This window comes from Salmo salar, chromosome ssa28, assembly GCF_905237065.1.
Source record: "Salmo salar chromosome ssa28, Ssal_v3.1, whole genome shotgun sequence".
In the NCBI taxonomy this organism is placed as follows: Eukaryota; Metazoa; Chordata; class Actinopteri; order Salmoniformes; family Salmonidae; genus Salmo; species Salmo salar.
In genome coordinates this window covers 27,228,335-27,253,109 of record NC_059469.1, presented here as the reverse complement: position 1 = coordinate 27,253,109, position 24,775 = coordinate 27,228,335, and the positions used below count along the sequence as shown (strand labels likewise).

The 24,775-nt window shown below is 40.7% G+C and overlaps 2 protein-coding genes and 1 long non-coding RNA gene across 34 annotated transcripts in view; 2 read left to right on the top strand and 1 right to left on the bottom strand.

Annotated features, from left to right (window-relative positions):
* dst (dystonin) overlaps window positions 1-11,315 on the bottom strand; it is a 187,008-nt gene extending 175,693 nt beyond the window's left edge. For 16 of the 30 annotated variants that reach the window (XM_045710342.1, XM_045710344.1, XM_045710351.1 and 13 more), the window contains exons 1-4: window positions 11,088-11,307; window positions 10,632-10,666; window positions 9,889-10,077; window positions 5,005-5,218 (exon numbers count right to left, since the gene is read on the bottom strand). In XM_045710342.1, the coding sequence (XP_045566298.1) occupies window positions 5,005-5,218; window positions 9,889-10,077; window positions 10,632-10,666; window positions 11,088-11,268 (619 nt within the window). In that variant the 5' untranslated portion in view covers window positions 11,269-11,307. Of the gene's footprint in view, window positions 1-1,907; window positions 2,100-5,004; window positions 5,219-5,329; window positions 5,449-5,527; window positions 5,821-9,888; window positions 10,078-10,631; window positions 10,667-11,087 lie in introns of those variants that run through there. The other 14 variants (XM_045710352.1, XM_045710350.1, XM_045710353.1 and 11 more) reach the window with 6 other exon arrangements.
* An 18-nt stretch (window positions 11,316-11,333) lies between these two features.
* On the top strand, window positions 11,334-24,533 carry znf451 (zinc finger protein 451). Of its 3 annotated transcripts, XM_014180123.2 has the most exons (15): window positions 11,530-11,848; window positions 11,951-12,054; window positions 12,616-12,675; window positions 17,513-17,596; window positions 18,116-18,229; window positions 18,332-18,440; window positions 18,634-18,784; window positions 18,893-19,019; window positions 19,612-19,771; window positions 20,068-20,215; window positions 21,191-22,689; window positions 22,794-22,871; window positions 23,431-23,505; window positions 24,037-24,064; window positions 24,267-24,533. In XM_014180123.2, the coding sequence occupies exons 3-14, from the start codon at window positions 12,625-12,627 to the stop codon at window positions 24,048-24,050; spliced, it is 2,610 nt and encodes an 869-aa protein (XP_014035598.1). In that variant the 5' UTR covers window positions 11,530-11,848; window positions 11,951-12,054; window positions 12,616-12,624; the 3' UTR covers window positions 24,051-24,064; window positions 24,267-24,533. The 3 variants fall into 3 exon arrangements, with proteins under 3 accessions (NP_001361715.1, XP_014035598.1, XP_014035596.1); NM_001374786.1 differs by lacking the exons at window positions 11,530-11,848; window positions 24,037-24,064 and adding an exon at window positions 11,334-11,349; XM_014180121.2 differs by lacking the exon at window positions 24,037-24,064 and having other exon boundaries at window positions 11,531-11,848.
* Window positions 22,878-23,379, top strand: LOC123731468 (uncharacterized). Its single transcript, XR_006762607.1, has 2 exons — window positions 22,878-23,128; window positions 23,201-23,379. It is a non-coding gene; the product is annotated as an uncharacterized lncRNA (long non-coding RNA).
* Window positions 24,534-24,775: the final 242 nt, after the last annotated feature.

The following is a 24,775-nucleotide window of genomic DNA, read 5'->3' as shown; positions in this document are numbered from 1 at the left end:
TTTTTGAAAATAATGTTTATTAATTATGAAATTGTGAAAAATATGAATAACATTCCACCCATGAGGCCACTAGGTCATTTGACTGAAGGAAAGGGGTCCACGGATATGCCTTGTGATAATTTCAAACAGGGATATTACTAAAGTGGTTGGCAATGCATTGGAAGGCTATTGGCCTGCCTTTTAAAGCTGCAGCACAGCTCCCTGGCTGCAGGTGACAATGACATTGATCACCTGCAGCCAGGGAGTATTCAAATGTTCGGCTCAAATCACTGTTGGGCTTGCAACACTTTACAATAACTTTATTTCATAAACTACTGATAAGTAGTGCACATACTAAATGATTATTTCGGTATTATTAAACATGATCAACATTTGTAACGATGTATACACTCAAGAGAAGAATTTATAAGAATCAAAGTAAAGACATAATATTAATAGAATATCGGTTTAGAGTGGTTGAAATTCTTAACATTATGGTAACAATAATAAGTGTGGACCGAAGTCATTGTTAGAAACCAAAATGTTTTTTGTAACATTTGAAGTAGAAGTATGTAGGTGGTTGTAGGGAGCACCAATCATAAAACAGATTGTCTGACCTAGCGCCTGGAGAGAAAAGTCAGACACACATTCCAAATGATGCTACATCATATGATTCCATTAGGCTCTAGTCAAGGACCATTAAGCCAGGTCACAGCTGACTGTTTGTTGCTGTCATAGCAACAGCTGAGAGAGAGAGAGAGAGAGAGAGAGAGAGAGAGAGAGAGAGAGAGAGAGAGAGAGAGAGAGAGAGAGAGAGAGAGAGAGAGAGAGACTAAATAAATATGCATTGTTAGTGACCACTGGTTAACAAGGAATCACAGTAACATACACAACTAACGCATTCACACGGATGACCTTTACTCATTCACTGATCGTTCAAATGGTGCAGATAATGTGGGGGAGATGGAAAATATAAAGTGGAAAAAACAATCACTGTAGGAGACGTAGTCTATTCGAGTTTCACACTATAGGCCTGGTCAGAGATTATGGGTAGTGGGATGATGTCATCCAGCTAGTAGAGAATGCTTTGCTGTAGACAGGATATTGAAAATGTAATGTCTTCTGCAGTTCCAGTACTTGACTTGGCCTCAAGTCCTCTCAGCCTGAATGTAATGCTTGATGGACTGATGTAAGTTAATAGGCCTGCTGCATCTTTAGCTGATGGACCATGATCCTCTCGTTGTTTAGGCCTACATCAATTACAATTTGCTCAATTGGTCAGACTGGAGTTATAACAAAATAGGGGTCATCCACGCAACAATATTCAATCCTTCATAGATACAGTATGTTCAAGACAAGTAAATAACATCTCCTGCATCATATTTTATTCAAATAAATAAGCATCTCCATAATGAATAGGCCTACCAAAATATAGCCTACAGTAATTTCGAGACTGCTTTTTTTATGTGACAAAAGTGACAGTAAAACGTTGAGACAGTAATCTTTCTTTACATTGAGCAACACCCGCCCCCCCCCCCCCCCCACCCCCCCACCCCAATCAATGTATTTTCCAACAGAAAGAACATTCTAAATCATTATAGGCCAATGTCGCACAAATGCAAGACAGTTTGGATATTTACAAGTGGTAAACATAACCTTCATAATTCTAATATCAACTGTCGAGGCTTTAGACTACAAGTACATAGCTTAAACTTTCATGTTTCCATTCAGTCCGTCCAACTGTCCGACCCGCTGCAATCAAAGCTCATTGCTTGCAAAGCTCACACACTGGTTTATGGCTGTCATTCGGCTGTAGGCTACCACGGGGCAATTTTCCCATACATGGCTATTTTATTAATATCAAATCATTGGAGGCCTACCAATTAACGCATATATTCAATCAGTATAGGCTAAAGTAAATAGCATACCTTTGTATTTTTCGAGGACATCCTCATAAGCTTGAAGGTATTCCTTTTCGTCCGCGAGCATATACCCCGCCGGTGTCGCGTTGTAGTGAGCCATTACCGGGGATCCACCATAGAGCTCTACAGGCTGGACATTCACCAGACGCTGTGACGAGAATGTGTAGTCTAGTTGCGGGACACGATCCGGACTGAGGAGTGATCCGCGCTGTTGTTCCATGCAAGGATCCCCCCCCCCCACGTCGTCGATCAAACAACCAATAGGCGACTCGCCTCTCCGGTGTCATGAGAATCCCGGTTGTGTTCTGTGACAGTCTGGGAGGGAGAAAGGGCTGCTGGACAAGAGAATAGTAATGCACGCGGCTCCCCTCCTTGTACCAACATTCCAGCAATACCAGGAGGCTAATGCGACTGTTCATTACAAAATCAGTCATCATGAACTGCTGTGTTTAATAAGCATTAATAAGCACTTATACCATTCCAGTAATTTCAAGACAGTCCACAATGTTTTACATTCCATGACAAGTATAGCTACATAGTCACTGATCAAAAAATGATTTGTGTTATACATATGATACACTGAGCTGGAATATTGTATATATTTTTCCATCTCTGTTGCATGAGTCTGCATGTAGCCCACATGCTACAGCAGGCAGAGGAGATGTCCTCACAGGTCCTAATATTAAAAGGGTTTCATTCTAGAGGAAATGCAGTCCAGAATGAACAGATGATGATGATGATGCATTTCAACACAGTCCAGGCTCTATTCAACCAGACTATTTCCATAAAATACAGAGAATCAATAGGACAAAGCTTTCTAAGGAGAAGTGATCAAGACTGGTATGGACAACAGTCACAGACATGAATAAGATTAACAAAAGACACGAAATCAGACGGTATTTCACAGTATCAGACATCATTGGGAAAGGGTCAGCTGCATCTAAATGTATGTAAATTGTAAAGTATTTTGTCAGTAATGTCTTCATCGTTATGTATCGGACCCCAGTAAGACGAGTTGTCGCCATTGGCGTCGGCGAATGGGGATCCTATCAAATCAAATTACATTTACATTTACATTTAAGTCATTTAGCAGACGCTCTTATCCAGAGCGACTTACAAATTGGTGCATTCACCTTATGATATCCAGTGGAACAACCACTTTACAATAGTGCATCTAAATCTTTTAAGGGGGGGGGGGTTAGAAGGATTACTTTATCCTATCCTAGGTATTCCTTAAAGAGGTGGGGTTTCAGGTGTCTCCGGAAGGTGGTGATTGACTCAAATCCACCTGAACAATGACTACACCCTGCCATAAGGAAGATTCAGGACTGGTGAATTGAAGGGATAGATCAACCAAACTATATTAACCTAATTATTTTTTAACTTGTAAGTAATCCATGGATCCTGAGATTCAGGTAACAAAAATGATGGGTTTTAGGACTACTCACATCGTGAACAAAACAATAAGGGCCCCTTTAAGAAACATCAAATAGCATTTCATACCAAGCAACACACTGAAGGTTGTACATGTGATAGGCAATAGCATATGTAGCCTTATAATAACATAATGTTGGTCGTATGATCATATCAGGCTGGATTATGATATGGTATACAATGGATGGGTCTAATCCTGAATGCTGATTGGTTAAAACCGCATTCCAGCCAGTGTCTATAATCACATCAGGCTTAATTATGATATGATAGACTCCTGTTGCTCCATTTTTATCAAAGCCAAATATTCTGTTGAGGAATGTCATCAAGTAGGGAAAGGTGATAAGTGGGCGAGACGGCACACCCTGCAGACATACCCATATTCCCATTACCATTGCCAACCAAATACTTGCCTTTATAGTTATGGTTCTGATCATATGACTAACGATTAATTCCTGAATTGAAATGTGCATAGGCCTATCACAGCCCTGTCAAGGCCACTGAACTGAAATTATGGTCTGAGAACAGTCTTTTTGCAAAAAAGAAACAAAAAAAAACAATGCCTTTAGCAAGGTCGCCCCTGGAATGTATCATTACTAGGCCTACTCTCATTTGTTTCACAGACTGCATTTACAGCATGCCACATGGTTCAAGTACTGTGGAATTCCCAGTTTATGGCATAGATGTTGATCAAATGATTGCTATCACATAAAAAAAATTAAAAAATTATGTAATCAAATAAACATCATCAGACCAACATAAATGTTGCACTCATAAAGGCCCTGCAGCTGATAAGCCTGTGTATTAAAGGATTACAATGAATATTCAAATTCCGATTCTAATAGCCTAATGCACAGCCTTATGCACAGGCAATGATGATTGCTCCTTGCACTTTCACCTAAAGAACTCAATCTCAACAGCCATTGGACGGTCATTAGAATAGAGGATTAATATGAGCATTCCAACACCGCAAATAACGTACCTCACCTACAGGTTTTGACATGCATTTATTAATGACTGCTTATATATGGGACTGTCCAGCAGCTGCTTCAGTCTATACTGTAATTGCCCATAGTCCATTTATATGGAGAATAAATATAACCTGTAGCCTGTAGCCTACACATCAGAGTTGCTATGTGCCATATCTGATAGATGTGCAAAATCAATAGGCTTTGATGTTATATTATCAGCAGCACATAAACGATCACTTAGGGCCCCAGCGGTAGCTTAGGGCCCCCCCACCCCCGTAAAAATCAGGGTCTCAATTTACTGTTGAGAGTTACAATAGTAGACTACACAAGGTGCAGGTTCTAAATTTGGTTGTGGATCAGCAATTTTTCACTTGTTATGTCAGTCACTGACAGTCACTCAATTAGCCATGTCAGCTAACAATTTTTGATTGCAAAATTGAATTTTGTTTCTCTCTGCCGCCATGGCAAAATTAATAGAATTGCATGAAATTTGACATAAAATGGCATAAATGTCTCTCCACCTCCACGCAAAATGTGTAGAATTGCAGGAATTTCGCTTCAAAAGTATTTTTTCATCCCTTTTTTTTGAAGAGGGCCACTAAAATGTTTTGCCCACGAGGAAGGGGAGGCAACCAAATCTCGCTTAGAGACCCCAAAAGGCTAGAGCCGGCCCTGACAATCAATTAAATATGGGCACTCACCTGCAATCCTGAGCACAGCTCTCTCTGCTGGATCCAAAACGGATCCTCCCTGAATTTGTCGCTTATGTCGCTCGTGTCTTGGTAGGTTCCAGGGTAACGTGTCCCCCGGTGCCGGTGAGACCGACCCAGATTTAAGACTATAATCATCTTCGTCCGAGAAATCCGCCGATGAAGACATGGAACAGTGAAGGGAAGCGTTGCCAGAACCGGAGCTCTGTTGAAACAATAGAAATAAATTATCAATGTGTTACTCGCTCCATCGTAAAACAAATATGACAACACACATATGAGCACAGTCAGAAAGACACAATGTAACAAGTCTCACCATCGCTACTCCTACGGTTGCCTAAACTGATGTGCGTAAGGTAAATGTACATTGCTCCAGGGAGGCACCGTAGTGTGAGCCACCAGCTCACCTAGCAATGATCTCTGATTCAACAATAAAAATCTAAAGCAGAAGCAGGCAGCTAGAATGAAAATCAATTGTATCTGGCTCCCCCGCCAGGCCAGAAATAAGACTTACCGCTGTATACATGGTGCCAGTTGATTATATCGAAATCCTTTATCCACTTGCTGTAAACTCAGACAGCGGCGGGGCAGGTTATGTTATTTTTAATCAGAACCACACCCTTCTAGCGATGCACTCTGCTCATTACATTATGCTTGTCTCCCCTTTGGGTTGAGAGCCCGAAATGATGTCAAGTCCCCAGAGAGTGTGAACAGATTGGGCCAGGGAGAGTAGAATGCGATGCGAGAGCTGTAGCATGTCAACGCGTTATCATCCTAGGATACAGAAGAGGGCGGATGGAGACTGGAGGAGCCAAGCGCTGTATTTCTGATTATTCAATTGGCAAGCTGTGGCCAATGACGTGGTCTTACAGCGCCATCCTGGGTGGATGCGTGTCTAGTGGTGACTGCGTAGTCTCCATGTTTACCGTCCAAAACCAATCAGAAATCCAGAGACTGGTCCATGAGCATCCTTTGTGATGCACAGTCGGGTTGTTGTTTTGCTGCCTGATGCGCATGTGCTCTGTGTGCCATTCATTAGAAATGTTGCTAGTTGACAATGAATGTGCAATTTTAGAGCACTGTCCTTATAATCTTTATGAAGTCCAAATAAAAATGTATGCATTCTGTTGGGTTATTTATGATGTTCTTGTCTGTCTGTATGTCTGTCTAGGCCGTCTCTCTGTGTCTAGGCTCTGAGATAGGGTAACTGAGCAAGTACATAACTAATACTTATCCACACCGTGTGATGACACATCGAGGCAGGGTGTGGCTGCTCAAATAGCAAAAGGTTATACAGTCAGTCACATGTTGAATTCGATTGCACAATTATAGAACAGCTTTGCTGTTTACATCTAAACTAGAGTAGGACATTAAAAGCCCAGTGCAGTCAACATTCTGTTTCTCCTGTGTTTTGTATCATATTGCACAACAACTTATAAAACACACACTGTAAAAGTGAGAAAACATTTTATCAGTGTTATTTCACTATAGTTGCTGGTTGAAAATACAGGACCTTCTAATCAGTAGGTTTGCATTGGTGTTACAGCTTTCCATGGTGACATCACAATGCAGTAAATTGGTTAATAGACCAATAACAAAGAGTGTTCCGAACCTCTCTGCCAATAACAGCTAGTTTTCAGTTTCCTCCTCCCCACTCATACCACTCCCAGACAGTCCTATCAAAATTATTGCATGAGACATTTTTGCCATTCTAATGAAAATGTATGACAGTAAAGTACTTAATTGTCACCCAGAAATGATTTGATATTGATATAAAAACGGCTGCATTGGGCCTTTAACAATTAACTCAGGGTATATCACAGTCAATCACCAACATTTGATTGACCATGGGTGTATCAACAAAGCATGCTCTTGCTCAATGGTGAAAGCAATCATGCTTGAAATGGTGCAAACAATGCATGATATGACCTAAATATAATGAACCATGAACTTTGTCTTTGAATTCCTTATATTTGAGTGATAGTAAATCTTTGTTATACACGCCAAATTGCAACCGTAAAATAAACTCATGAACCAAAATCACTTCCTAGTTTTAGACCACTGAGCCATGGTCAAATCATGCTGTAGCGAATTCAGGGAGTAGCCCTGAACAGGACTCAAACTGTGGTCTAGCGACTGTGAAGCCAACACCTTAACCGTTAAAGGGATAGTTCACCCATATCACAAAATAACATATTGGTTTTCTTACTATGTAAACAGTGTATCGAGAAGGTATGACAGCAATCCATGCTTTGGTTTTATTTCCCTGGTAATGTTTCTAAATGCTAATGCTTTAGCATTTGTGGCACAAATCCCATTCAAGTCATGGGACCGATGTTAGCATTTTTCACGCATCTTATCCAAACAATCTGAACGTATCTAAAATGGATTGTGAATCTTATCAAAGTCACTTATAGATGATTTGAACATGATGCGAGAAAAATGCTAATATCAGTCCCATCACTTGAATGCGATTTGTGCCACACTTGCTAAATGCTATATGAGATTTGTGCCACAAATGCATTCAGAAACACTACCAGGTAAACTAAAACAAAGCATGGACTGCTGTCATACATTGTCCATAGACTGCTTGCAGGAAAAAGAAAGCAATAGGGGTAGCCCAGACCAGGATTTGAACCTTGGTCCAGCGATTGTTAAGCCACACCTTGGGCATGTCATAGGGAAATAAAATTAAAAAATCAACTTCATATTCATAATCTCCAGCACCACCCCGACTGTGTTTTGTTATAAAAAAGATAGAGGAAGGTAAGTGTTTCCAATGACATCATCACTGTGCATCGTTTGATTTTAACCAATTATGAGTAGGCATTTTCTACGTATTGCCTACTAATTGGTTTATGATGTCATTGCAAACATTTATCTTCCTCTATCTTTTTTTTATAACAAAACATAGAAACGTGCAATTTTCACATATGTTGATGTTGGGGTGGGGCTGGATATGATGAACATGAAGCAGAACATGTTTCAAATTTCCCCTTAAAGGTTTATGTGTTGGCTTAACAGTTGATGGACCAGGGTTCACGTCGGGGATACCCCTGAATTCGCTACATGATGTCATAAGTGGGATGGTGCCCTTGAGGCCAGGCGTGTACACATGAGGGTCTTTGTATAGTGAAGCGTCCAGACATACTTTCCCTGAAGGAAGGGGGTAATGTATCGACCCTAACCCGACACCTAGCGACCTCGTTAAGGTCGAACGTCTTAAAGGGATAGTTCACTCAAATTACAAAAGTACATACTCTGCCTGATGACAAGAGGTCCGACTCTGAAGGCCTACATTATCTTTATTGTGATCATAGCTTGAAAGTGACAAGAGAAACCCCTACCACCTCAAACAAAGCATAAACGAAACACTTGTTTTAATTGCCAGGGTCGCCCACCCCATACTTTGCCTTACGACTCAAACTGAATCATTCCGCTTCTAAATATCTATCTATCTATCTATCTATCTATCTATCTATCTATCTATCTATCTATCTATCTATCTATCTATCTATCTATCTATCTATCTATCTATCTATCTATCTATCTATCTATCTATCTATCTATCTATCTATCTATCTATCTATCTATCTATCTATCTATCTATCTATCTATCTATCTATCTATCTATCTATCTATCTATCTATCTATCATTTGCTACATTGCAGAGAAGAATCGAACGTCCGTGGGCGTGGTGTAGTGTTTGGCCGGAGCAAGGAGTTTGGGTAGACAGTCACCAGCAAACAGAATCTTACTCAATTTACTTCTTTCTCCGTTAGGCTACAAGTCAACAGCAATGAATATTGGTAATACTTCCTGCTACAAGGCCACAGCATCCAGCATTATATAATGCATTCTAAATAGATTTTATGTTAGTTAGCCTAATATTTGCTTCATATTTTCTTGCCTGTGAATTTAAAAAGTCCCAAAGCAATTTAGAATGATTATTTTTTAAACCGTACATGGTAGGCTATTGCTACCATCCATAATAAATGAAGAATCAAGATATTTCTTGAGAACTTGAGGGTACAAGAGAAAAGGATCCATCAGTAAATGTTCATGTTTACAGAAACCAAACATTATACATTTGGGACAAGTAACATTCAAATTGACATTGTTAATCTATTATAGGCCTATACTATTTTAAATTCTAGAGGTAATTGTAATGAATATTGGCCATTTGAAACAATGTAATCATAACACAAAGAGGTCTAGACATCTTAAAGTCATGCATTTCAGTTGTAACTTGAGTCATGCATCTCAGTTGTAACTTGAAAGTCCATACCGAGCAAGATTCATCCAGAATAAACGAAGAAAATGTAGACACACCCAAAAGCACACATGTACCAACATTTTGTCTACATCCTGCTTTTCGCCCCAGTAGAGTTTGGCATATGGTGAGGCTTAAGGATTGTAGCCTACAATGGAGATGATTGTTAATCTAAAATATCGACAATAATTTGGTTGCGTTATTATTATGGCATTGTACTAGGTCAAATGTTTGCTTTGTGCGTGTATCAACATGCAAAATGACAACATGAGCAATATCAAGAAATTGCTGAACTTTCAAGGCTTCAACTTCAAATACCATCGCCAGGATGTGGTACGGAAGGTCAAACTATTGAAGGCTAACTGTTGCGTAAAAAACATCCAATAATTGCGTCGATGTTAATAGGGATTACGCGCGCATTTTATGTTGGTTACTTTAATAATTTAAGGACACATATCATCGCTGTAGCATATATTTGTCAATTGAAAAATAAAAAATAAATCGGCCTACTGATAATTGGCCAAGGCAGATTTAATTTATAATGGGAATCCCTAAATAACAATGACTGGCATTAGGCTATAATTACGCAAGAATATACCTACGGGTTTGCGTGTTGGGGTGACTTGTACTGAGTGATAGAAGTCTGGAAGGACTCTTTTCTTCACTTTTCGTTTCCTCACATTTGTGGACGAGTCACTCTGATGATCACTCTGGGGAATTTCGACAAGAGGCTTTTCCTCTGCCACTCGAGCGCGTGCCCTCCTGGCATGGCGCGGACTGTGCCTGAAACCCTGTAAAAACATGGCACATCATGTCCAAACAGGAGAGAGAAAAATATGCCGAAATTGTTTAATATGCTTGAGACATTTAACTAGTTGGATGATCAATGTATTATTATGGATCACACTGACAAATATTGTCATTAATGGATGGAACTGCGTCTGCTAAATGACTAAAATGTAAATGTAAATGTAAATGTAACTGGGGTTTTGGATTGCTATAAACCTAATAAGTTAATTGTGTAATTAAGTGGTTTTTAATGTTCAATTTGTAATCGCCTATGTCGGCATATTTTGAATTTTTCATTAAAATCTGGATTTTTTTCCAGAATAGTCAAGCTGCATAAAGTGCAGAATCATTCACATTATTTATTGATCACACATGCGCAATGCGCATAACACAGAGTCCTAACAATAGCGCACCAACACAACTCCCAAAAGTATAAGGTAAAGTATAATAAAAGTGACACAGAGCAGCATATAGTTGTACTTCCTTCACAATCTTGTATTTGAAAGAAAACATTGGCTACTTACTGACCTTGACCGAAGTAAAAACGAATGATTACCTCTGATCTAAAATGATGCGTCCGGAGACCAGCTTCTAGGACAAATGAAAAATATGTTTAACTCACTCGGATACTTTCAAAAACACATCACATAAGCACATGGCTACATTTAGGCTATCGCAATGACATCATAGACTACCATTAGACAAATTAAGACTGTGAATAAAGTGGAAAATATATATTTGGACACTGATAGTAATAGATGATTTCATCCTCAAGGCCATGCACATAGCAGTGAATCTACACTAAACTGTAGCCAATGCTATGTTTATCTGCTGAAAATAATGGCGATTCAAGTGTGTCAAGTATCTTAAAATAGCACAGGATACACTTTAGGCTATATCCTATTTAACAGGTAATCGTGTGAAAATGCTTGAACATATTGCAGACATGCCACGCATTTGGTTTGGTGGATTAGCCGCACTGCTTGAAGATGCTGACGACGCCTCTACTCACCGCGACTCCTTGAGCGCCCTGAAAGCACAGATTTTATGGGATGTTTCCCGTTACGAAGCCTCCGATGCCAGCAACAGAAAAAAAGAATTGTTGCAATAGTTCCCAGCAATAGCAACAATAATAGCAAAACAACTTGAATACTATACGGTCTCAATAAGACCAAAAACGCTGCAGCAATCATTATAAAACGCGATGTAGGGCAGCGCCTCCTGCGCACAGACAACCGGCTCTGGGCTTGCTGCCCTATATACTGAAAGCGAAGGTAATATTATTGACAGGATATAGTGAACGTCTCATTGCAGCCCGAAACATAGGCTAGACTACAGACTATCCTTCAGTTCTATTGATTTCAATAATGTAAGGCAACAAAACATGACTCAGCAGAATAGCTTTTTTTTTTTTTAACTCATGCAAGGGGAGTGAGAATCGGCATCTGAGCTCGGCACAGCAAAGATGCTGCATATGGACTGAGTATCACGATCAATCTATATCATCAACCTGGTCTCTGATATATGATACATTAATGATTCTGTAGTATTAAATATGCGAGGCTATTTATAGGCTAAGGCTAAACTATAATAACACAGGCCTAATTGTCATGAAATGACTCTGCTTAATAATAGAGAATTGTTAGTAGGCCCATGCCAAGCTAGGCTAAAGCACAGAGGAAAGGTTTTTGACATAACATTTATGTCAACATTAAGCTTGATCGGTTTCCTGGATTAAAGACAAATGCGTCTGATAGACCACCTGACTCCAAAGTAAAGTGTGAATTTTTTTCCCTGAAAAATAATTGCCTTTATAATTCATGAATTAATTAATGTCGACACGACAATTTTGTTTTCCCCCCAATGCGACAGCAGCACTGCGAAACTATGTGGCTCCGCCGTGCGCTTTTCCTTAGAACTCCAAATCCCAGCAACACCCGCAGAAAATCAACGTCCCTTTTGCACGAAAACGCTTCTTGGTGAGTGTCCGCTCGTGCTTTTTATTTTCATAATTAACTTTAACGACAATTATCTAGTTATCAAACTACTTGGGTGGCTAAATGGTTTTACCTAATAAATACGTTTATAATGTCTGCAAAGTATAGACTGCTTGTTGTGCACTGTGACCTGCTAACTATCGTTAGCTAGCTAGCTAGCTAGACCAAGGAAGCTGCCTCGTTCTTGTGTTCGACAATGTTTCAGCTAGTTTAGCTAGCTAACTAGCCAGCAAAAGTGTTGAATTGGAGCAGTTAATAACACTAGTGCTAGCATGGATTATAGCTAGCCAGCTAGCTAGTGTTGAACACACGTGATGGCAAATTGGAAAACCCTTGCATGAAAACAAACAATTTGTGACATTGTAATTGTAGCTAACTATCATGTGTTTAAGATTGTTACAATGTTAATAGCTACAATGTACTTATTGGTCATCATAGCCCAGCAAGACATACTGACAATTGGATGAGGATAATGATGTTGATTATCAGTGGGATTCGATTTGGGTGAGCTGTCTGTTTGTTATGTCGTTTTTTTTACTCCAGATAAAATCAATGTCCTCCCCGACTGGAGCAGAAGATGAAGATGAGGTGGAGTTTGTGTCAGTAAGTGATTTGTCATTTGCAGAAACAAAGGTTCAAAGGTTTCTCTACTATGTTGTTCCATCTAATTTCAGCAAGCCATGACACCCACCATCATCAGATATTGTTCTGAAATCGTTTCTGTAGTTAGAAACAGATAAGATTAGCTAGCATTCCTGCAACATTCTTTTGTTGAAATATAATCTCTGAGAAATTAAGTTTATTGATTGCACCCAAATTGGCAATTTTTAATTTATAGGATTCATATAATATTTAATATATATAGGACCTAAAATCTGATTTGGACCAAACTTTTTTTTTCTAACAATGAGTAAGACCCCCGCACCAGTCCCAACCCAGTGCTTTCAGAAAGTATTCCCCTTGACTTTTTACACATTTTGTTGTTACAGCCGGAATTTCAAAACCTTTTAGATGTAAAGTCCCCAGTTTAGGCGACTTCTGTGGTTCTGGTACTGGTTCTGACCAACATTTTTGCTTATAAATCAATCTGTGGACACCATAGATCGAAATGGCTTGCATTTAGATGTAGGCCTGATTCTCATGGACACAGGAGAATGTCTCTTCTGCCTGTGTGAAATCTGACACCACATTAAGCTGGAATGTCCCTCCTTCCATTTCATTCACTCTTCCGACTGTCCATCAAGCCCTGGCTGAACCCACGTCACAGCCACTAACAACGCATATGCCTGGAATCCTTACATCGTAGCAGCAGGATAGTGGTTTTGTCGCTGTAGCACATTCTGAGAGAGATTCATAGATTTTACACAAAAAACACTTTCTGTTTATCATTGACAGAGAGACGTTCACAGCAGTTGGGGCAAACATTTTGATCAAGAGATCTTCAGAAAATATGAACCTTTTCTCTAACTCTAAATATACAAATATGTATTTTACAGTTAGAAGGAAGGTGGAATCTTATAGTTAGTCATTTTATAAATGTATTATACTATATTTAGACAAAATGTAATTTCAAGCCATATTCATACAGTTTTGGGGGGAAAGGAAATGCATAATATAAAATATTTCATATATTTATCATTTTTGTACTGTGTACTTGAGCTTGTGTTCTCAAAAGTCACTACACCTCAGCAATTAATAACTATTTTTACCAGAAAGGTGTTTTTGGCCCTCCCATGATAAAGTTACTTTTGGGAATTACATAGATTACATTTACTTACGTTTAAGATGTTAAAATCAATTAAATGTAGAATTTTTGTCATGGCCTACACACTACCCCATAATGTCAAAAAACATTATTCCACTTTGACATTTTTACAAATTAATAAAAAATGAAAAGCTGGAATGTCTTGAGTCAATAAGTATTCAACCCCTTTGTTATGGCATGTCTACAGTACATAAGTTCAGGAGTAAACATTTGCTAAACAAGTTGCATGGACTCACTCTGTGCAATAATAGTATTTCACATGTGTTTTTAAAATAAATACCTAATCTCTGCACCCCACACATACAATTATAGTGCCTTCGGAAAGTATTCAGACCCTTTGCCTTTTTCCAAATTTTGTTACGTTACAGCCTTATTCTAAAATTGATTAAATAAATGCTTTTCCTCAGCAATCTACACACACTACCCCATAACGACAAAGCGTAAACAGAAATACCTTATTTACATAAGTGTTCAGACCCTTTGCTATGAGACTCGACATTGAGCTCCGGTGCATCCAGTTTCCATTGATCCATTTCTACAACTTGATTTGAGTCAACCTGTGGTAAATTCAATGGACATGATTTGGAAAGGACAAGAATCCGATGGTCACTCTGACAGAGCTCTAGAATTCCTCTGTGGAAATGGGAGAAACTTCCAGAAGGACAACCATCTCTGCAGCACTCCACCAATCAGGCCTTTATGGTAGAGTGGCCAGGCGGAAGCCACTCCTTAGTAGAAGGCACATGACAGCTCGCTTGGAGTTTGCCAAAAGCCATCTAAAGACTCTGGTCTGATGAAACCAAGATTGAACTCTGGCCTGAATGTCAAGCGTCACATCTGGAGGAAAACTGGCTACGGTGAAGCATGGTGGTGGCAGCATCATGCTGTGGGGATGTTTTTCAGCGGCAGGGACTGAAAACTAGTCAGGATTGAGGGAAAGATGAATGGAGCAAAGTACAGAGAGATCCTTGATGAAATCCTGCTCCAAAGCGCTCAGGACCTCAGACTGGGGTGTAGGTTCACCTTCCAACAGGACAATGACCCTAAGCACACAGCCAAGATAATGCAAGAGTGGCTTTGGGACAGTCTCTGAATGTCCTTGAGTGGCCCAGCCAGAGCCTAGACTTGGAACGCGATCGGTCATCTCTGGAGAGACCTAAAAATAGCTGTACAGCAATGCTCCCCTTCCAACCTGACAGCTCTTGAGAGGATCTGCAGAGAAGAATGGGAGAAACTCCCCAAATACAGGTGTGCCAAGCTTGTAGCGTCATACTTTAGACTCGAGGCTGCAATCGTTGCCACAGGTGCTTCAACAAAGTACTGAATAAAGGGTCTGAAAAGGAAAATACCATCCGAGTAGGGGCAGAGTGAGAAGTGCTGGATGAGAGCAAGAGGGAAAAGGATACAAGGTAGTGGTCGGAGATTTGGAGGGGAGTTGCAATGAGATTAGTGGAAGAATAGCATCTAGTAAAGATGAGGTCAAGCGTATTGCCTGCCTTGTGAGTAGGGGGGGAAGGTGAGAGGGTGAGGTCAAAAGAGGAGAGGAGTGGAAAGAAGGAGGCAGAGAGGAATGAGTCAAAGGTAGACGTGGGGAGGTTAAAGTCACCCAGAACTGTGAGCGGTGAGCCATCTTCAGGAAAGGAACTTATCAAGGCGTCAAGCTCATTGATGAACTCTCCAAGGGAACCTGGATGGCGATAAATGATAAGGATGTTAAGCTTGAAAGGGCTGGTAACTGTGACAGCATGGAATTCAAATGAGGAGATAGACAGATGGGTCAGGGGAGAAAGAGAGAATGTCCACTTGGGAGAGATGAGGATTCCAGTGCCACCACCCCGCTGGCTCGATGCTCTAGGGGTATGCGAGAACACGTGGGCAGACGAAGAGAGAGCAGTAGGAGTAGCAGTGTTATCTGTGGTAATCCATGTTTCCGTCAGCGCCAGGAAGTCTAGGGACTGGAGGGCAGCATAGGCTGAGATGAACTCAGCCTTGTTGGCTGCAGACCGGCAGTTCCAGAGGCTGCCGGAGACCTGGAACTCCACGTGGGTCGTGCGCGCTGGGACCACCAGGTTAGAGTGGCAGCGGCCACGCGGTGTGAAGCGTTTGTATGGCCTGTGCAGAGGGGAGAGAACAGGGATAGACAGACACATAGTTGACAAGCTACAGAAGTGTTGTTTCTTGTATTATTGTCTCTTGTGTCTTTTAACATGCATCCAAGGCACTAAGTAATACTGCTAAAAATGTTGCAAAGCAATTAACTTATTGTCCTGAACACAGTGTTATGTTTGGGGCAAATTCAACTCAACACCTTACTGAGTACCACTCTCCATATTTTCAAACATAGTGGTTGCTGCATCATGTTATGGGTATGCTTGTAATCGTTATAGATTGGGCAGTTTTTCAGGATAAAAAAATAAACGGAATGGAGCTAAGCACAGGCAAAATCCTACAGGAAAACATGGTTGTCTGCTTTCCACCAGACACTGGGAGATGAATTTGCCTTTCAGCAGGACAATAACCTAAAACACAAGACCAAATCTACACTGGAGTTGCTTACCAAGAAGATAGTGATTGAAGAATTTTAAAAATAATAATGGGCAAATGTTGCACAATCCAGGTGCACAAAGCTCTTAGACTTACACAGCTGTAATCACTGCCAAAGGTGATTCTAACATTTATTGATATTTATATAATCAATGTTTATTCATATATTTTTTTATCCTGTGCAGAGCAATTAGTAGTTTAAGTTGTTCATTTTAGGTCCCAATCTACATCCTGATATAGATGATGCTGTTCCTGCTATTAGGTGATAATTCTTTCTTTTTATTATTTTTTTTAACCCCCCCCCCACCCTCAAGGTTAAAGGGATAGTTCACCCAAATTACAAAATGACATTGGTTGACACGACACAACAGTTCACCTGACACAAGACTGAATCCAAAAATTACACTGTTGATTTTAATGTGCATTTGATATGTACTGTACTTTTTGCCGCATTTGCCGATAGCCGGGTTCCGTGGCAAATTTTCTTTCCAATAGACAAACAGGCTCATTCTGTTCAGAACAACCCAGGGTATGACGTACATTTACTAGATGACATGGCGTCAAACATAGTGATCATAAACGTTGACACTGTATATGACATGAGTTTTAAATGGAAATGTAAAGTGCACATTTGGAGTCACAGGTGTTTGGCTTGCTTGTATGACATCAAAGTGGTATTTATTATAATCCTCAGTCTCATCTTTTAAAATACACTGAGTCCTTTTAATTTACAGCATTTTCCTCACTCAGACAAGCAAAAATGGAGGAGGGATGGGGGCAACTTCTTGTCGCATATGAAGCGCAGAGCCTGAGCTCTGATGTAATTTATAGCATGTTACTCTACAGCAACTGTTCCAATTTAGGCGCTTATCAGTTTCCAAATCTGCCATTTTCAACCCTTATAGGGGTACAAGTGTAAAGGGCTACACATTTTCATCCTATGCATTAGTTGAATTGAAATTGACCCAAACTTGGATGTTTGAGTCAGATTAGGTAATCTACTACAGTTCCCACATTGTTATACAACTGTCCCGTATTCTTCTACAAAAATCAGACAGTGTCTAAGTGAGTCGACAGTGTATTAGAGACAGTGTCAGACAGTGTCTCATCCATTTAACTATTTTGTTTCAGGAGGCTCCACTCAGACCTGTACTGGAGTGTATTGATTTACTGAGTGAGGGCGAAGACGATGAAAGTTTACCCATGGCAGAGACAGTGAGTGTGTCAAGTGAAAGATAATAAATTAAATCCAAACTGTAATGACATATGGAAAGGTTGATGGAAGACCAGTTAAAAAAGTAACAGCCCGGGTTCGATCCCAGGCCGTGTCACAGCTGGCCTTTAGGTCCGGGTTTGGCCGGTCGTGATTTCCTTGTCCCTTCGCACTCTAGCGACTCCTTGTGGCGGGCTGGGCGCCTGCAAGCCGACTTCGGTCGCCAGCTGGACGGTGTTTCCCCCGACATATTGGTGCAGCTGGCTTCCGGGTTAAGCGAGCAGTGTGTCAAGAAGCAGTGTGGCTTGGCAGGGTCGTGTTTCGGAGGACACATGGCTCTCGACCTTCGCCTCTCCCGAGTCCGTAGTGGAGTTGCAGCGATGGGACAAGACTGTAACAACCAATTGGATATCACGAAATTGGGGAGAAAATGGGGTAAAAGTACAACAAAAATGAAATGTAAAATGTTATTGTTATGTAAGTAGTATATAATGTTCACTTTTTTATTTTTTATTGTAAAGATTGAAGATGAGATTGAGCGACAGAAGGCTCAGGTCACCTCCACTTTGGACAGACTGGCTCAGCAAGTCGCTGTGGAGAAAAAGGAAAGAGCAGAGAAGTGTAAAGCCTTCAAGGTAAGGACACTTCAAGCTGGTATGATAATCATATTAACCATTTGAAGCTTGTTCTGCACTTGTCTTTTATGGGTGCTATTGTCTCTGCTCGCATTATTTCAGGAGAAGCAAATCTCACAAAAGGCTCATGGGCGGCAGGAACTGGCATTTAGTCCCAATGGACATGCATATGATGCCAAGCGCTGTGTGGACATGTGGTTAAAGATGCCAGGTAATGTCTCTTGTACTAGAGTTCTGGACCCGTATTCATAAAATGTCTCAGCGTAGGAATGCTGATCTAGGATCTAAAGTGATCAGCATACTTACTCCGAGACATTTAATGAACGGCCCCAACTAGCACACACAAAGTTTAACTTCATTTGTTAGAAAAGCAGCATCTCAGTCTTACCATTGTCTGTTCCCAGGTGTGAAACCTGGTATCATCAATACTGGAGCTAGCTGGAGACGCAGACAGGTCCCCTTTCCTACCAGTAGCTCATCTACACATACCTGTCCAGTGATCAACTGTGGTCGGGTTTATGACAACGTGCCTCTCCTGGAAGGTCACTTGAAAAGGTTAGATAATGAGATTTATATTTCTGTAACAATTATGCATAATAAACAACCAACTTATATTTTAGCCATGAGTTGCCTTGAGAAATACTTTTTTCTTTGTGTTTGCAGGTTTGACCACTCTCCTTGTGATCCGACCATCTACCTGAAAGGAAGCCCAACTGAGCTGTTTGCTTGCGTTGCCTGTGGTCTGCATTTTGAAACCAAAGAGGCTTGGAGGGTGCATCAGCAGTCAATGGTTGGTTGTGCCTGTAAAATCAACTGCTGTTAGAAGATGACAGCACTTTCAATTGTGTTCAGTCACATGTCATTCAAATGTGCTCTATGCAAGAATTCTACCTGTCAATATTCCTAACGTAAAGGAATCAAGTACCATGAGGGGAAAAATGACATTTCTGAATGCCGTTTCAAACTATAAAGTAGATTTTTACCTACAAGTAGTCCGTCCGGCCGACCACCTTCACACAGTAGTGTCTTCCTGTTTTAAAATTGGAGGTTAAAAAGGTAAACAATGTAACAATACTTCACATTCCTGCAACAGCTTTTGTTATTGGATGGAGGAACTGGATGTCCATCTCTACCAAAGCAGTAGAGAGCAGCATTTAGCTGTGATATACACTTGGTGGCACTAAAAACCAATGAGGAAGATAAATTATTTGGGGGTAGTTGCCATACTATTATGTCTCTTAAGATTAAAAAAATATTAAATTAAAATGAATACTTTAATATTCTTGTTTTAAGTTTTCAACCACAGATAATGCACACACATTTCAATCTAGCTAAAAAAAGTATGAATTTTCATTGTGTGGGGAAATTGTTATTTTGTTTAGCTGTCCTCCTCACCTAATGAAGACCATGACCACAGTCAGACCTGCCAGTCCATCGTCTGCTTCGCCTGCCCTGCCTGCTACTTCCTGTTCTACACCAGGGACATGTGCCTCCATCACATGTCGGCCAAAAAACACTTCTCTCAGTCCATCATCATGAGTGGTAAGCCTTAACTGCCTCTCCCACTCTAAGTATCATCAATCATGTAAACAAGGATATGAATCTGCATCAACACTAAATATTCCGCTCAGGAAAATTGGATTTAGGCGGAAAGAGCAAAGATAAGTGGCATATGCACTCTCTTTATGCTGTTAGTGGCATTACTAGTTATCTGCATGTAGAGCAGATAGGTTGTGCGAATGAATAGTGCTTGGACAGGATAACCAATACACTGCTATTAGTTTGTAAGCTCTATTGAAACATGACACCAGCTATTTTGTTCTCTTTCTGAACAAAAGAAACTACAGGGACAGCATTGCCAGTTCCCATCCCACGATATGCGAAGAATCGTCTTACTGCTTTATGTAAGGAGGTTTCATTCAGCGTGAGATGTACAACATGCCGAAAGGGGCTTAACTCACACATGGAAGCACAGGCCCACTTCAAGTAAGTTTTTATATCTGTATGTGTTTGTGTACTTTTGAACTCGGTATGGCGTTAGTGTACATGCAATTACATGGTTGTTACATAGGCAGGTATAATTACAGTGTAGGTGTTACGAATCCCTTTGGCCCTGCAGTCTAGGGTGGATGGAAATGAGACCCGTAACATAACTCATGCAAATTATAATAGTGAAAAGGAACAGTGAGAACAAAAACCACAGACAACTTAAATTTACCGTCAAACTCTCAGGGTTTATTTTTTAAACACACGGTAAAGAGGGGCGGGAAGAGGGGCTGAGCTGGACCCAAGGAAAGAAACAATAATCCAAAAACACCCCTAAGCTAGACTAGCCTACTTCAATAACAGCTAGCTAACTAACCAAAAATACAGTGGGTGGTCCACCCAGTTCTAACTAGTGTTCTTAGACAAAGTATTCCTACAGGTAGTGTATGCCCATGGGCGACTTGTCTTGGTACCCCCTTTTCCCACCATCAAACAAACAGTCAAACACTACAACAAAACAATACTCACAGGTACCGGACAAATGTGACACGTAGGTGCAAAACAAAAGAAAGATCTAGCTTACAAAGAGAGAGAGAGATTGATTGACACAGAGAGATCGAAACACAGAGAGATTGAGCTCTAGAGAAAACAACTCACTGGGGTTTTAAACCAAGGGAAAGGGATGTGACAGGGTAATGGAAAGAAGCAGGTGTCTACTGATTACTGACTGATTGATGACTGATTGGGGAATGATTGCCACCTGTGAGGGGAGAAGGAGAGAAAAGAAATACACACACACAGGATACATACACAGGATACCGGTATCCGTAACAGTAGGTACATATTGTTCATACACAGTTTGTCTGTGTATTAGAAAATAAATCAATAACAGGCATACATATTCAACATCTCACTTCCTTCATATGGATAAATCATCTTATTTGTCATTTTGTTAATGTTATTCTTGTCCCTCAGTGTGGAGTGCAGAGAGGGCGGTGCCAGGGCTGAGGCAGAGAAAACAGTGGTGCAGGTTATGAAACAACTGCAAGTGCTGGGCCAGTGCTCTGTGTGTTGCAAACTGTTCCTCACCCAAGGTGAAGTTGAAAGGCACAAAGAATTGAGTCAGCACATTACTGAGGTCAACAGCACCATGGAAAGGGCGATTCTGCACTACAGCAATTTCTATGAAATCCAACACGCCAAGAGGGCTGCGGTTGCCCCGTCACAGAAGAGGGACAAGGAGAGAGGTGATTCTGTTGGATACCCAGCCAAGCGCCAGAGACGCGGGGGAACTTTGAAAGGCAGTGCCGGGCCCTCAACGAGTGTCTCGATAGTGGCATGGTTCTGTGAATGTGGCCAGCGCTTTTCAGAGGAGGCTATGGCTAGCAAGCACCTTTTAGATGCCAATCAGATATTCCATCAATGTGGTGTGTGTGGAAAGCATATGGGTGAGTCGTCCATCACTCGCCTGCACATGAGCCGCTTTCACGGCGGCGCCCACCTCTCAAACTTCCTATTCCACTGCCGGCTGTGCAAGGTGGACATGCCACGTCACGAGGACATCCTGTTGCATGTGTCAGAGACCCACAGTGGACACACTTACTTCAGGGAAAGAGAGGTATCAGACAAGGAGCCTGCTCCCATCTCCTATTCCAAACCCTCCACCAGTGGCAGACCTGAGCCCAGGGCTAGAACTACAACTCCCACACGTCTCCCCAAACAGGACGAGAGGTGGCTGTGCAGAATGTGTGAGGACATCTTTGACTCGGAGCGAGCCGTGCACAAGCACTGCAGAGATGTGAGAAACCACAGTTTCCAGAGGTTTGCCTGTGGCCACTGCCCACAGAAGTTCTTCAAGGAGGACACCTTACGCAGGCACTGTGTGAACGAGCACAGCAACCAAATAGTGACACGCTACTTCTGCGGGCTCTGTGACAGCATGCAGTATGACACTGAGGGGGAGTTCCAGGAGCACTATAGAAGCCTGCACAGTAAGGACTACTACCTCATGGATGTGCCTGAGGTTGATAGACCCACTGAGGCTGAAAACTACAACTCCAGTCAACTGGCAACAACCAGTGAATGTCTGTGTCCATGCATGTCGTCAGAAAAGGCCAAAGACGAAAGGAAGGCTACTTTCACACGATGCATGAAGCGGCTGTCCAGTGAAGACAAATGCAGCTTTGTATGTGCACCATGCGACATCAAGGTAGCCTCCTTTTCTCAGATTAAGACTCATGTCCACTCTCAACACGAAGCCTTGGGGCTAGAGAAGACATTTGACGTGGTGTGTGGATCCTGTCAGGAAAGTCATAACGACGTGCCCAGTTTCCATAACCACTACCACTCCCAGCACTGCTTTCTGGAGCCTTGCTCCAGCTCTAGAGATGGAGGTGAGAGTCGTACGGAGAAGGCAGCAGCTTCCTCCGCTGTTAAGACACTGGCTGCTGTGGAGATTAAACCGGAAGTGAATGGCAAGTCTGTTTTGAGTTTGGACTGTGTTCTGTGATTCATTTCCACTGCACTGACATTCCTGGTTTTAGAAAACTGATTTGATTTCTCATTGTTTATTTTATAGTGGAGGAGTTTGAAGATATGAAACATGCCGTCGCTGTGAACTTGGATGAGGTCAGAGATGACACTGAACCCCATAGAGGTGATTCTTTTTTGTTTGCTGATCTGCAGTGATTTGGTGAATGACATCGACAGTAGACATTACATAGCTGCAGCTAGCCTAGTGGTTAAGAGCGTTGGGCCTGTAACCGAAAGTTTGCTGGTTTGAATACGTGAGCCGACTAGCTGAAAAATCTGTTGATGTACCCTTGAGCAAGGCACTTAACCCTAATTGCTCCTTTATGTTGCTCTGGATGAGAGCGTCTGCTAAATGACTAAAATGTAAAATAGCTATAGAAGGTTTCTTGTATCTTGGTCTGTTCAGTGATTTGGTGAAGGACATCTACCATAGATATTAAATAGCTATAGAAGGTTTCTTGTATCTTGGTCTGTTCAGTGATTTGGTGAAGGACATCTACCATAGATATTAAATAGCTATAGAAGGTTTCTTGTATCTTGTTCTGTTCAGTGATTTGGTGAAGGACATCTACCATAGATATTAAATAGCTATAGAAGGTTTCTTAGAAATGTTTCCTAAAGTTCTGTTTTTTTTTAAAAACTGAGATTCTCTTTTTTTTTTGTCCATTTCCATTGTGTTTCAGATGAATCTGAGGAAATGAAGCGTGCCTTGGCTTTAAGTGCAGAAGAAGCAAGAGAGCCAACTGACTTTGATATTGGTGTGTAACACCTTTACTTATCTTTGTTTATTTGAGGACCTTTTCAGTGGTTCCATTTTAGTTTACACGTTAGAGTTGGGAGATGTTTAGGTTAGACCTCTTCTACGATATGCTACTCCAAATATCACGATATCCGATAATTGTTTTGCGCCGGTAATGACTAAGTAATTCCAGGCAGTGCTTTTTTTTATTTTTTATAGTCACATTCTCATGAAATAATCTTTGTGTGGCAAAAAAATAAGGCTTAGTTCATTCATTTAGACTTCATTTTCAACATATTGATAGAGCCTAACTGGTAAAACTGCACAGTGTTGATTTGTAAAGTTCAAATACAGTATAGTCTTGCACATCACAATATATCGTCTTGAACTTCACAATATTCGATTGAATCATATATCAGCCAATCCCTATTGCATACTGCCTTATTTGAATGGCCAGAAAGGTTCTGAAGAGTTTGAAGCGGTTGCCCAATCTGGTGATGTAGATGTAGCATAATAAAAACAAGATGATACCTCTCTTTTTTTTAACCAGCGTTACATGCTTGAAGAATAACCTTAGTGTGAGTATGTCTAATCAAATCATAGTGACGTTTAATGCACACTGGGATATTCAGATAGTTGGTGTAGAGAACAGCATGAACACTTTTTGGATGGTTTTGAGATGGTAGTCTCTTGTGTTTTTGCGACAGTTATATTTCTTATTTAAGTTGACATTATTTGATAATTTTTTTCCTGTTGTGCCCCCCCAATTTATCTTCACAGAGATGGAGGAAGCTCTCAAAAGAAGCCTTCTTGAATACTGATCAGCAAATGTTACTTTCTGGTAGCCTGTCATTTATTTAGATTTATGGCACGTGTAACATATCAGCTACTTTCAAAATCGTTACACTTTATGACACCCTTATACCTATGTGATTACACAGTAATAACTGTAGTAACATATGAACTGTAAAGATTATGTTGAGGCATACCGTGTATGCATCTTTATCACATGTTCAGAGCTCTTTTTAAATAAAGATGTTAAGTATTTTCCTTGTCTCTTTCTTTGAACTTTTAACATTAATCATTGGATGTCTGGATATTGTCAACAAGTAAATTAGATTAGGTCGTTATTTTTTATTTATATATATATATATATATATATATATATATATATATATAACCTTTATTTAGCTAGGCAAGATTAGGTCGTTCTACTGGCTGCAGTGCAGAAAGAATCCCACCCTCTTGAACTTTCCAGAAGTGCAATCCTCAATCCCGTCTGATGGGTC

What these genes read in the sequence shown, in the direction of transcription:
- znf451 (NM_001374786.1), top strand. Translation starts at nt 12,625, where the DNA reads ATGTCCTCCCCGACTGGAGCAGAAGATGAAGATGAGGTGGAGTTTGTG. An exon ending in GAAGCACAGGCCCACTTCAA is followed by an intron (nt 20,216 to 21,190) that starts GTAAGTTTTTAT and finishes CTTGTCCCTCAG; the next exon opens with TGTGGAGTGCAGAGAGGGCG. An exon ending in GCCAACTGACTTTGATATTG is followed by an intron (nt 23,506 to 24,266) that starts GTGTGTAACACC and finishes TTATCTTCACAG; the next exon opens with AGATGGAGGAAGCTCTCAAA.